This window comes from Oncorhynchus kisutch, linkage group LG1, assembly GCF_002021735.2.
Source record: "Oncorhynchus kisutch isolate 150728-3 linkage group LG1, Okis_V2, whole genome shotgun sequence".
Lineage (NCBI taxonomy): Eukaryota > Metazoa > Chordata > Actinopteri > Salmoniformes > Salmonidae > Oncorhynchus > Oncorhynchus kisutch.
In genome coordinates, this window is record NC_034174.2 from 28403238 (window position 1) to 28415694 (window position 12457).

The 12457-nt window shown below is 40.0% G+C and overlaps 1 protein-coding gene across 2 annotated transcripts in view; it reads right to left on the reverse strand.

Moving 5' to 3' along the window:
* The window catches only part of LOC109896606 (immunoglobulin superfamily member 21-like), a 303882-nt gene extending 294771 nt beyond the window's left edge, over positions 1–9111 (reverse strand). The window contains exon 1 of one of the 2 annotated variants that reach the window (XM_020490885.2): positions 8471–9111. In XM_020490885.2, the coding sequence (XP_020346474.1) occupies positions 8471–8609 (139 nt within the window). In that variant the 5' untranslated portion in view covers positions 8610–9111. The remainder of the gene's footprint in view (positions 1–8470) is intronic. The other variant, XM_020490894.2, reaches the window with a different exon arrangement.
* Positions 9112–12457: the final 3346 nt, after the last annotated feature.

Below are 12457 nucleotides of genomic sequence, written 5' to 3' on the forward strand. Positions count from 1 at the left end.
GTAGCAGCAGGCTACCCAGAAAATGGAACAGCTGGATAGGGGAAGCAGCTCAAGTCGCACAAAATGGAATATAACGTTGCAGATAAGTTTTTCTTTTTTTTTAAAGACACAATTTCATGTGTACAACATCCAAAGACCAGCATCACTATACTGAGACCGTTTCCATTTTTAAAATGACACATTGTTTTTTTTTCGCCCATGTACAGCACAACGAGGATGAGGAAATGAATCGCTTGTCTGGACCATTCTATTACATCCCATTTACATCAAGAATATATATTTGGTTGTGAAACAAAAGCTAACTCCTCCTTTAATGGATTTACAAATACTGTTTTTTAACAAAGAGAGCATTTTAAGCTGGTCCCAAAATGCTAGAGGCATGGTTTACCCATTACCTGAAAGGCAAATAGATCTGACACATGCAAATACCCTCTGGGCTTTGGTGGTTTCCTCAGTTTATTCTTAACATGTGGCTCAATATAGTGCCATAAAATATAAAACAGATTCATATATTGCAATATCATGACATGAATCTTTAAAAAACCTGTGATTAGGAACTAAAAACTAATAAGGCCATTCCTCCCAGACTATACCACTATCTGAAGAAGAGAGTAAACAAAAATACTGGCATACATTCGTGAGTGTGGCAATGTAAGACAAACTCTGTAGGGTCTATTTGATGATAGGAAAATGAGTAAACCAGATGAGTACACACCGGTTTATACAAGTGTTTTTATACGGCAGCTGAGCAGCATAATTGAGCAGCAGTGTGGAACATTGTGTATTGGTGGAATCTAAACAACACATTACAGTTAATTAGGAAGAAGGCTCAAGCCCCACCTCCTCTCTCCTCTTCATTCTCTCTTCTTCATTTGACAGAACACAAAACTGGGGGACAGCATATTGAGCTACACAATACTACAAAGGCAATGTAAGGTCAATTTGATGTTCTATAATAGCCTAATAACTTGCACGCTATAGGTTTACATGGAGGGAAACGTTGAAAATCTTGAAGAAAAGTTGTAATATGTAAGTCACAGTGTTCTTTATTTTATTTTTATTTTATTTCACCTTTATTTAACCAGGTAGGCTAGTTGAGAACAAGTTCTCATTTGCAACTGCGACCTGGCCAAGATAAAGCATAGCAGTGTGAGCATACAACAAAGAGTTACACATGGAGTAAACAATTAACAAGTCAATAACACAGTAGAAAACAAAGGGGGGGTCTATATACAATGTGTGCAAAAGGCATGAGGAGGTAGGCAAATAATTACAATTTTGCAGATTAACACTGGAGTGATAAAAGATCAGATGGTCATGTACAGGTAGAGATATTGGTGTGCAGAAGAGCAGAAAAGTAAATAAATAAAAACAGTATGGGGATGAGGTAGGTGAAAAGGGTGGGCTATTTACCAATAGACTATGTACAGCTGCAGCGATCGGTTAGCTGCTCAGATAGCTGATGTTTGAAGTTGGTGAGGGAGATAAAAGTCTCCAACTTCAGCGATTTTTGCAATTCGTTCCAGTCACAGGCAGCAGAGTACTGGAACGAAAGGCGGCCAAATGAGGTGTTGGCTTTAGGGATGATCAGTGAGATACACCTGCTGGAGCGCGTGCTACGGATGGGTGTTGCCATCGTGACCAGTGAGCTGAGATAAGGCGGAGCTTTACCTAGCATAGACTTGTAGATGACCTGGAGCCAGTGGGTCTGGCGACGAATATGTAGCGAGGGCCAGCCGACTAGAGCATACAAGTCGCAGTGGTGGGTGGTATAAGGTGCTTTAGTGACAAAACGGATGGCACTGTGATAGACTGCATCCAGTTTGCTGAGTAGAGTGTTGGAAGCCATTTTGTAGATGACATCGCCAAAGTCGAGGATCGGTAGGATAGTCAGTTTTACTAGGGTAAGCTTGGCGGCTTGAGTGAAGGAGGCTTTGTTGCGGAATAGAAAGCCGACTCTTGATTTGATTTTCGATTGGAGATGTTTGATATGAGTCTGGAAGGAGAGTTTGCAGTCTAGCCAGACACCTGTGGATTTGTACAGCCCTCTTTTGACATTAAGGCGTCACAAGGCTTCAGAAGGTCCAAATTGCAAGATTAAAAAAGTTCAAAATTAACTTTCTGTGGACAATAGTCACTGGCAATTCAACAGGCAATTATTGTTCTATACTCTAGGCGGAACAAAAACATCTCTACTAAAACATTGTTCAGGATATTGTTGGTAACAGTTGCCCGCTCTAATCTCAAACATGTTTCCGGAAACACAATGCATGGTTGATGACCCTGCATGTAAAAAAGACACATATCAAATGAATAAGGTAGCTGCGCTGACCACACAATAGCGAAATAAAATGCTAATTAAAAAACACAGAGGGTAGGCTTTAGATTTGTTCATAATCATTTTATATAACTGCTGAAATAAAGCCTGGTGATTGGTTGATGGAGGAGCCACCACAGCCCACTTTCCTGCCAATATCTATTCATACTTCCTGTGAGTCAAGCCCAGCTGTCACTAGCAGACGAGAAGGGTGAACAGGAAAGCCTCAGATCAACTCCAACACACAACTTTTTAACTCCCCACTAAATCTCCCCCCACTGTTATGATCCACTGCATGTTGGACAGCCTGCCATGGAGCGAAGCAAGCCATCAAAGTAAACGTCCAAGATAACGACTTATACTGATCTAGAAAGGGACTAAACAGACTAAAAGCCCAAACCAAAAAATAACGCTGTATGTAAAACTACAATATCAAATATTTCATTATCCAATCACGAGATGTGGGTTGATTAAAACTAAATCAGCACATTGGCCTATAACAGAGCAGAAATTCAACTACAGTGCTTAACCACCACACAGTATTTGTGTCGTGGACTTGGAAAAACACATGATGTTCAGTATCCCTATGCCCTCTGACCCTGTTGTGCCTGAACAGCGATTATTACTATCCTTATCCCTGTAATGGAGAGATGTTCCTATCAGATAACACCAGCAACACATCATGAGACCACATCCTTTTTCCTGATCATTTCAAAACACATGACATTGTTCTCCCCACGTTGGCCTTTGAACCCATTTCCAGCTGTTTAGAGTTGAGATTTCAACTTCATTTCCTTTTCATATTGGTTTACCAAGACCATGTATCCATGTAATAAGGATGTTATATTACAAAACAATATCTAATGAATCTATCTAGTGGTATTTACAAACAATTCAGAGGAAATTGTATAAAGCATGAAAAAACGCATCACTCATGTAAAATGTATGCTGACAAAATGTGTCCTCTGCATTGATATTGGGTTTCTCATTTATTTTTTATTCTGTTTGCATTTAGACCCTGACCCTGTGGAGGAGAGGGCAATGTGGGGAAATAGGATTATGGCTAGCTACTGTAGTTCATTGTAGAAAGTTAAACTCTGCTCTATGACCTGAATAATTGACATGGAATACATTACAGCAAGTTATAAATCGATACAAAATATCCTTAGGCTTGTGTGTTATCCACAGACTCAAAACATGACAGGGACAGTAATTAAATACAAGTATTTGAGATTCAGCAATAAGAGACGACATTGTGCTGCCACAATGTGCACATCCATATAGATGAATAAAAACATCTCTCCATATGGGGGGGTACTTACAAAGAGTGCCCAGCTAGACATATAAACAACCACTAGGCATTCAGCTGCTCTGGCAGAGTGACTCACAGAGAACAAAAGAGAGCAAAACGTTTAAATGAGAATACACATGCCCATAGTTGGACAATGCTGCCAAGAAACATTGAAGACAGAGCTGCATTGGAATGCAAAAGGAGTAGATTAGTACATTTGTTTCTCATTTAGCAGACACTCTTATCCAGAGTAATTAAGGTTAAGTGCCTTGCTCAAGGGCACATCGGTAGATTTAACTTAGTCAGCTCAGAGATTCAAAACAGCAATCTTTAGGTTGCTGGCCCAACCTCTTAACCGCTGGACTACCTGCTGCACTAAATGAGAAACTATTGCTGTGTATCTATACCATGTCCATTTTTATGTGGGTAAAACAGAATGTGTTTTTAGTACATGTGTGGGAAAACTTCCAACCTGGACCCTCATATAATCATGGCCATCTAATAATGGAAAATCTCTCCCTCATCTCTCCACTGTGATAGCTGATGTGAGGTGAGTAGTATCTTAAAATGTCTGTCATGCATTACCCAGGTAGGTGCTATACATTGGTGCTGGATGTGGTGTTTCTCAGTGTACAGATCTTTTAGATCCATTGAAAAATACTATATAAATGTCTGTACTTTTATAATTTATTTATATAGTTACACTATTGTGGCCAGACTCTGTCCTTGTCAACAATATTACTCTTTGAATGTCAGGTTATGACACACACACACACACACACACACACAAAATAATACAAGAGAGACTAAAGGGCTGTTCTAATCTAAACTACTATGACACCTTCCCCTCGTTCTCTCACCCTCGAACAATAAGAGCTCCCTTGGGAAAGCGTCAGTGAAACGTCAATGGAGGGCTCACTGACTTGAGTGGAGTGGGAAGTGAAGGGTTGATGCTGCTTAGAATGCAGTGGGCCAATGTAGGCATATGCACTGCATTTTCAGAGCAGCATGGATCTAGTGGCAAGTAGCCTGACATTCCTAACTACGCTTTCGCTAGAAACAGAGTTGTCCCCTGATATTTTGGAGGAGATATTAGTCTGGCTAATGAAATCGTGATGAGGTTGCCCTGCCTGCAACTTCAAAATTAGTATCACCCTCAGCCCTTGAGGGAGTTGCTCAACTGTGGGACGGTCTTTCATGGGGTAGGAGGTCATAGGGGGTATATGTAGAGGACATGAGCCAGGCTCATGTTGTCTTGATGAGGTAGCCCTGCATGCGACTTCAAAATCAGTGTCATGCTTGTTTGAATAGGAAAGTGTCAAAGCTTTCCCTCCCTCAATTGGTTAAAGGTGCAGCAGCATCATTGATGATTTGCATTCCCTTTCCTTAACCTTTTCGCCTCACTCCACCCACCAGAATCAATTTACTCTGCCCACATTTTTTCACTTCACCTCAATTCCCTTTCCTTCAAATGAAAACTAATGACTTATAGTATTTTGCCTCCATCCTTTGCATTCAGTGACCAATTGATTAGACTGCTCAATCACTGTATTTCAAATTTCTTATGTGTTTCAAACCTTTTATGAATGGAATAGGACAGTCAAAAGGCAGCCTATAGATTGCATCTAGGTATTAAAGATGCACTATGCATAAATTGCTCCGCCATTTCCTGGTTGCTAAAATTAGAATAGTTAGACTTATTTCAGTTTATGTGATAAAACAAGCAAGTATAGTGTAGAGAATCATTGTACCATCTAAATTGCTGTGAAATATATATTTTCCATAACCCAAAATATTGTATTTTCAGCTGTTTGAAGCTGGTGTACAAAACCGGAGGGTAAAAGAGCAAAAACGAAATTTAAGAATGAAACATAGAAATAGCACACAAAGAACAGATCTACCAGATCTATCAATGAGAATCATAAATATACAGTACCAGTCAAAAGTTTGAACACACCTAGTCATTCCAGGGACTTTCTTTATTTGCACTATTTTCTATATTGTAGAATAATAGTCAAGACATCAAAACCATGAAATAGCACACATGGAATCATGTAGTAACCAAAAAGTGATTAACAAATCAAAATATATTATATATTTGAGATTCTTCAAAGTAGCCACCCTTTGCCTTGTTGGCAGTTTTGCACACTCTTGGCATTATCTCAACCAGTTTCATGAGGTAGTCACCTGGAATGCATTTAAATTCAAATCAAATCAAATGTATTTATATAGCCCTTCGTACATCAGCTGATATCTCAAAGTGCTGTACAGAAACCCAGCCTAAAATCCCAAACAGCAAGCAATGCAGGTGTAGGTGTAGGTCTACAGCAATTAAAAGGAGTGCCTTGTTAAAAGTGAATTTGTGGAATTTCATTCTTCTTAATGTGTTTGAGCCAATCAGTTGTATAGTGACAAGGTATGGGTGGTATGCAAAGATATCCCTATTTGGTAAAATACCATATCATGGCAAGAACAGCTCAAATATGCAAAGAAAAACGACAGTCCATCATTACTTTAAGAATGTCAGTCAATCCGGAAAATTTCAAGAACTTAGTTTCTACAAGTGCAGTCGCAAAAACCATTAAGCGTTATGATGAAACTGGCTCTCATGAGGACCGCCACAGGAAAGGAAGACCCAAAGTTACCTCTGCTGCAGAGTATAAGTTCATCGGCATTAACTGCACCTCAGATTGCAGCCCAAATAAATTATTCACAGAGTTCAAGTAACAGACACATCTCAACATCAACTGTTCAGAGGAGACTGCGTGAATCGGGCCTTCATTGTCGAACTGCTGCAAAGAAACCACTACTAAAGGATACCAATAAGAAGAGACTTACGTGGGCCAAGAAACACGAGCAATGGACATTAGAACGGTGGAAATCAGTACTTTGTTCTGATAAGTCCAAATGTTTTATTTTTGGTTCCAATTCTGGTTTATTTTGGGGTTTTGATGGGGGTGCGTTGCTGGTGACACTCTCTGTGATTTATTTAGTATTCAAGGCACACTTAAGCAGCATGGCTACCACAGCATTCTATAGCGAAGTGGCATCCCATCTGGTTAGCGCTTAGCGGGACTATAATTTGTTTTTCAACAAGACAATGACCCAGCACACCTCCAGGCTGTGTAAGGGCTAAGGAGAGTGATGGAGTGCTGCATCAGATGACCTGGCCTCCACAATCACCCAACCTCAAACCCAAATGGAGATGGCTTGGGATGAGTTGGAGCACAGAGTGAAGGAAAAGCAGCCAAAAAGTGCTCAGCATATGTGGGAACTCCTTCAAAAAAAGCTGGAAAAGAATTCCAGGTGAAGCTGGTTGAGGGATTGGCAATAGTGTTCTGTGAAGAGGCGACTCCGGGATTCTGGCCTTCTAGGCAGAGTTGTCCAGTGTCTGTGTTCTTTTGCCCATCTTAATCTTTTATTTTCATTGGCCAGTCTGAGATATGGCTTTTTGGCTTTGCAACTCGCATCCCGGAGTAGCCGCTTTACTGTTGACGTTGAGACTGGTGTTTTGCAGGTACTATTTAATGAAGCTGCAGGTTGAGGACTTGTGAGGTGTCTGTTTCTCAATCTAGACACTCTAATGTACTTGTCCTCTTGCTCAGTTGTGCACTGAGGCCTCCCACTCCTTTTTCTATTCTGGTTAGGGCCAGTTTGCGCTGTTCTGTGAATGAAGTAGTACACAGTATTGTACGAGATCTTCAGTTTCTTGGCAATTTCTCGCATAGAATAGCCTTCTTTTCTCAGAACAAGAATAGACTGACGAGTTTCAGAAGAAAGTTCTTTGTTTCTGGCCATTTTGAGCCTGTAATCAAACCCACAAATGCTGATGCTCGAGATACTCAACTAGTCTAAAGAAGGCCAGTTTTCTTGCTTCTTTAATCAGAACAACAGTTTACATATTGCAGCTTTACGGAAAAATGTGTGCTTCAATGCTGTAGAATCTGGTCAGATCTTTGAGTGTCAGACAAATAACCGAAATCTACTCTAACAGTGACTGTGCTATAGGCTAGTTTGGCAAAAAAAACGTTATTGATCTACATCTTAAATGTAAGCCTAATGCAAGACCCCAGGAGCCCATGGAATAGCCTTCCATTGTTTATAAAAATATGCAGCAGTACACAATGCCTTGATCTTATGAGAAACTTCCAGTAGTTCCATTTAAAGTTCCATTATAACTATTATATGTAGGAGATAAGTAAATGTATCAATTGTCTTCATTCACAGATAGAAGGCTACTGATATTTTGTTATTATTAGAAGTCTGGTCCTGGCTGTATTCATGGGCTGTGGAGAACACTTGAGCTAAGGCTGCATTCAATGTGAGTCGCCGAGGAGCCCGAAACATAACGGTAGTTGAATGCCATAACTCACAGGCAGCAAATCTGTTAGCGATCTGAAGTAGTAATGATAACAATCATAATAAAATAACAAGAAGAAGATAATTACTTGATTTCACACTGTAAAGTTTATGGACCATTTGCAAGAAATACCATGATGTGTGATGCACACTTCCTCCATCTATGCTCTCCTTTACCAAACCCTAGTACCCAACGATACCATATCTGAGGATGCCAGCAGTCAAAACTGAAGCTGCGGAGGAATACCATTCTAGGGTCTTCAAGGAAACCATTCACTTTATCGGAATGGGGAAAAGTTGAGGCAATTCTATGTACATACATATTGAATGCTATGGTTCATAATATGAGCGGCCAACATTTAAACTGTTTCAAATGTACATGGACTCAGCCATCTGCCTTCCACAGCGTCTCCGAAATTATGACCTCACGAATTCTTAAAATGTGAGAGGCTTTTTCTTATTAAACTCTCACATACTGTGTTTATGCATAAATGATGACTTACCAACGGCTAAATCCAGCAGATCTGCGAACAAGAGGAGACACAAAGAGAAGACAGTCATCTTTCCCTTATTTTGCAATAAATCCCAAACTCCATCTGCGTTTACATGCTCCCCATTTGTCGGCTGCGTAATCCCCACCATTCCAAAGGTGTGAGATCGAGAGGTGCCCACAAACTGTTCATGATGCAGTTCAAGTATAAATAGAAATATGATCAATTCGTTCCAAGAACACTTAAATTACAGCAAAGAGGACCAATAATCGTCAACTGAAACGGTTCCTCAACTGCGTAGAAAAATATTTTCCTGCTAGACAATCAACGTTAAGCAGTGCAGTCGATGATTAGAAAAAATGATATAGGTTGGATGAAAATCTATGCTTCTCAGTCAATTCTCTCTCTCACCCGCGCGCTCTATCCTCCCGCCCTCCAGCACACACGCAAGCACACAGTCACTCCTGATCACTCGCTCTTTATTTCACACAATTTTCCTTAATCCTACCCTGGCTCTAAACCCTTCCCCTCTAATTCTGTCCACTAAACCGATTTATTTCTGCAGGATTTTGTTTTTCTTTAGTGAAAAGGTTTTTAAAGATCATTATAACCTGCTGAATACTGCAACGCCGTATTCTACTGTACATTAACGCAATGAACCTGGATAGTTTCAGCATCTTTAGCTGGCACTATACTATAGCACCAAAACCATGAGCGTCATCACCATGAAAAACTATGAATTAATCGCGAAGTGCACCTTGCCCCTCTATTAAAAAAAACATTAAACCTTTTGCCCCAATATTCACATTTTAGTAGCCTGCGCCAAACTCCTAATGCAAGTGTAGGATTATGTCAGTTTCTCTCCCCTCCTTTACTCTTTATCATGTCCCATGATGTCCCATGACCAAATACAAATGAGGTATGGATGTTATTGTGAATTTAGTGTCCACACATACTTTATTTGTACGGTCTGCATTTGTCCATTTGGCCAATTCTTGAAAATCATCCACAATGGATTGAATAAGGCATATGCATATGTTATCCTCTATGCACTCACTGCAGTTGCTCACAAAATGTAATCAAATCAGCAGAGTTAGATTTTGAACTCAGAGACAGCGTTGCTACTGGAACAAATCAAGATTAAATTCTATCTTCTCACTGTACACAAACAGACACCTGAAGTTGCTTCAAGGTTCACATAATGCAAAATATTTGTAGGGTTTATCCTATCCTATGTTCCCTTCCACCCACAGACCAGGTTGTAATCCCCAATATTATTGAGTATAAAATATGCACTCTGATTTTTAGATAAATAGCAGTAGCTTACAACAATGGATTTGGAGCGAATGGTGGCATATTTGATTATCTTTGGTCAGTGGATTGTATAAAGATATTTGTATTTTGAATGACCTTGCCTATAAAACAAGGAGAGAGATTACATAAAAATAGAAGGAAAAAGTTGTCATAAATGGCTAAAGACAGTCTTATTCCCTGGAGCATTTAATTGCACTGCTGTAGAGGAACTGGCCTCAGTGCAGAAGACTGCTGTCTGGGATAAGGTCTGCAGTACTAATGCACTATCACACATCTCTAGAGGGCAGTGTCAACAACAATTTATTGAGGCAACAGAGCTGAACGTCTTCCTGTCCATATGGCACCTGCCCCATGAACAAAGAGGGGTCTGCAGTCTCGTGGGGATACACATCTTCTACTGTTGTCATGTATGGTGTGGCCAGCACAGGTTTCATACCAACAGAAATTAAGTTAGGGGACACAAAGGGATGCCTTTGGTTCAATAAACCGTAAATGGTGTTTATTCCTTTATTTGTGGACTGAAGGACAGCAGGGGAGAGTCAGACTGACACAGAGGTAGATAGGTAAATAGGGTTGAGTCTAAATCCTGTTTTATTTTGTCTCAGATACCTTCCACAGTATTTATTTGTATCTATCTTTAACTACGTTACACTGGTCGGTAGACATTCTCTGTTTTCATTGACACGTGTACTAAAAATGCACTTGTACTGTATACCACATGCATAGCAATAGCCTGTCATACCATCCTTTGCCACTCATCACATTTATTTTCTTCAGGACAGAAAAAAAGGAAAATACAATGCAGTAAGGAAGATGTGTTTCCAGGGTCTGTTTAAGGTGATGGTACAGAGCTTTTGTATAATTTCAACCAGTAGTTATGAAAGTAGCGCTCGTGAGCAAAAACGGGTCAGCATAAATGTTGCACAATTGTGTACAACGTCATCCATTTTGTACGATATGTTAAGTCCTGCACATTTTTTTGTTGTGCAATTGGTATGTTACGAATTTGTAAGTGCTTAAGATCCCATTCAAGCTCTTTAAGCAGTTACATCAAGGTTTCTGAACATCATGGCTCAGTTGGAAGAGCATGGTGCTTGCAACGCCAGGGCTTTGGGGGACCAGTATGGAAAAAAAGTACTGTATGTATTCACGCACTATGGTAAGTCGCTCTGGATAAGAGTGTCTGGTAAATGTAATTATGATATGTTGCTGCTGGTTGGAACACAATAATAGTTTAGATTTTTTGCACCAAAGAACACATTCTATGCTCAAAAGCAAGGGCATGTGTACAGTACAATATAGCTCTGTCCTTTCCTCCCACTTATTCCTGAAACTCAGCGGTTTGAGGTTCTTATATGGTGCAAGTGCTCATTTTCAAAGAGATTACAGCACATATCTGTCTGAGGCAGAATTGCATGGATATTATGCATGGGAGTCGACTCAGAAGTCTTCCAGTGTGAAACACATTGAAATGTGCCCTTACCATCACCACCTATTAGGGCTGATTTCTGAAAATGGGACGAGAACAGGCTTGAGGGGTTGACCAGGTTAAAACCTGCTGTAGACATGCTGGAGCTGCAACATTTTATGTCATGCAGCCTGAATAGGTACAGACAATAAAACCTTGATGTCAGCTTAAGGTATTTCCTAGAGCTGCTACCTCACATGCTACCTCTCACGACCTGTAGAAAGATATTGTGCTATAGTCATGTATATTTGATTGAGCTGTGGCCTTTTGGCCAACTGAATTAGTTTGTAAGACCTCTAGGAATTTGAAATATTACAGGATGATCTAGATCTTTAAAAAGCATTCACAGGTACTGTAAGAATTACAGATGCACTTGAGCACATGCTGTACTATAGTAACCTAATGTTATTTTCATAATAACAATGTTAAAGTCCTGAATCACAGGATGTGTCACTGGATCAGCCTCCTACTCCTCCTGGTTGGGTTGGCCTACATGAGGACTCTCAAGATCACATGTATCTCTTTGTGATGTCAGGTGGGGTTGGAGAGGAAGGCAGAGGGGCTTTCTTAAGGCCAGATTCAATCAATCTTACTATAGCAATGTTTACTCAGTGCCTTTGTTTACACAACAGCTGTTTGCGCACATACACTTCTCACTCTGACAACTGAAGGTCTCAACTGTATGTGAGAGGAGTCCATGTACTGTTTTTATAGTGTCTTAAACAAAATAACAAAACCAATATATTTGTCTACGGGGAAAACAAAAAAATGAAAATGTTGGTTTGATTGAACTGAGCCCTTAGTTAAGCTCACAGTGCCAGCTGAGCTCAGAGTGGATGTGATAGAATATATACACTGAGTGTAAAAAACATTAGGAACACCTGCTCTTTCCATAACATACAGTAGAATGACAAGGTGAATCCGGGTGAATGCTATGATCCCTTATTGATGTCACCTTAAATCAACTTCAATCAGTGTAGATGAAGGGGAGGAGACCGGTTAAATTGAGACATGGATTGTGTATGTGTGCCATTCAGAGGGTGAATGATTTGAATGATTTGATTTGAAGACAAAATATTTAAGTGCCTTTGAATGGGGCAGGCGCACTGGTTTAAGTGTCTCAAGAACTGCAACGCTGCTGGGCATAGATGGGTTTGATATTCTTTTTAATTGTCATTTGTTAATCTTTAACTGAATGTGTTTCACCATGCCTCACA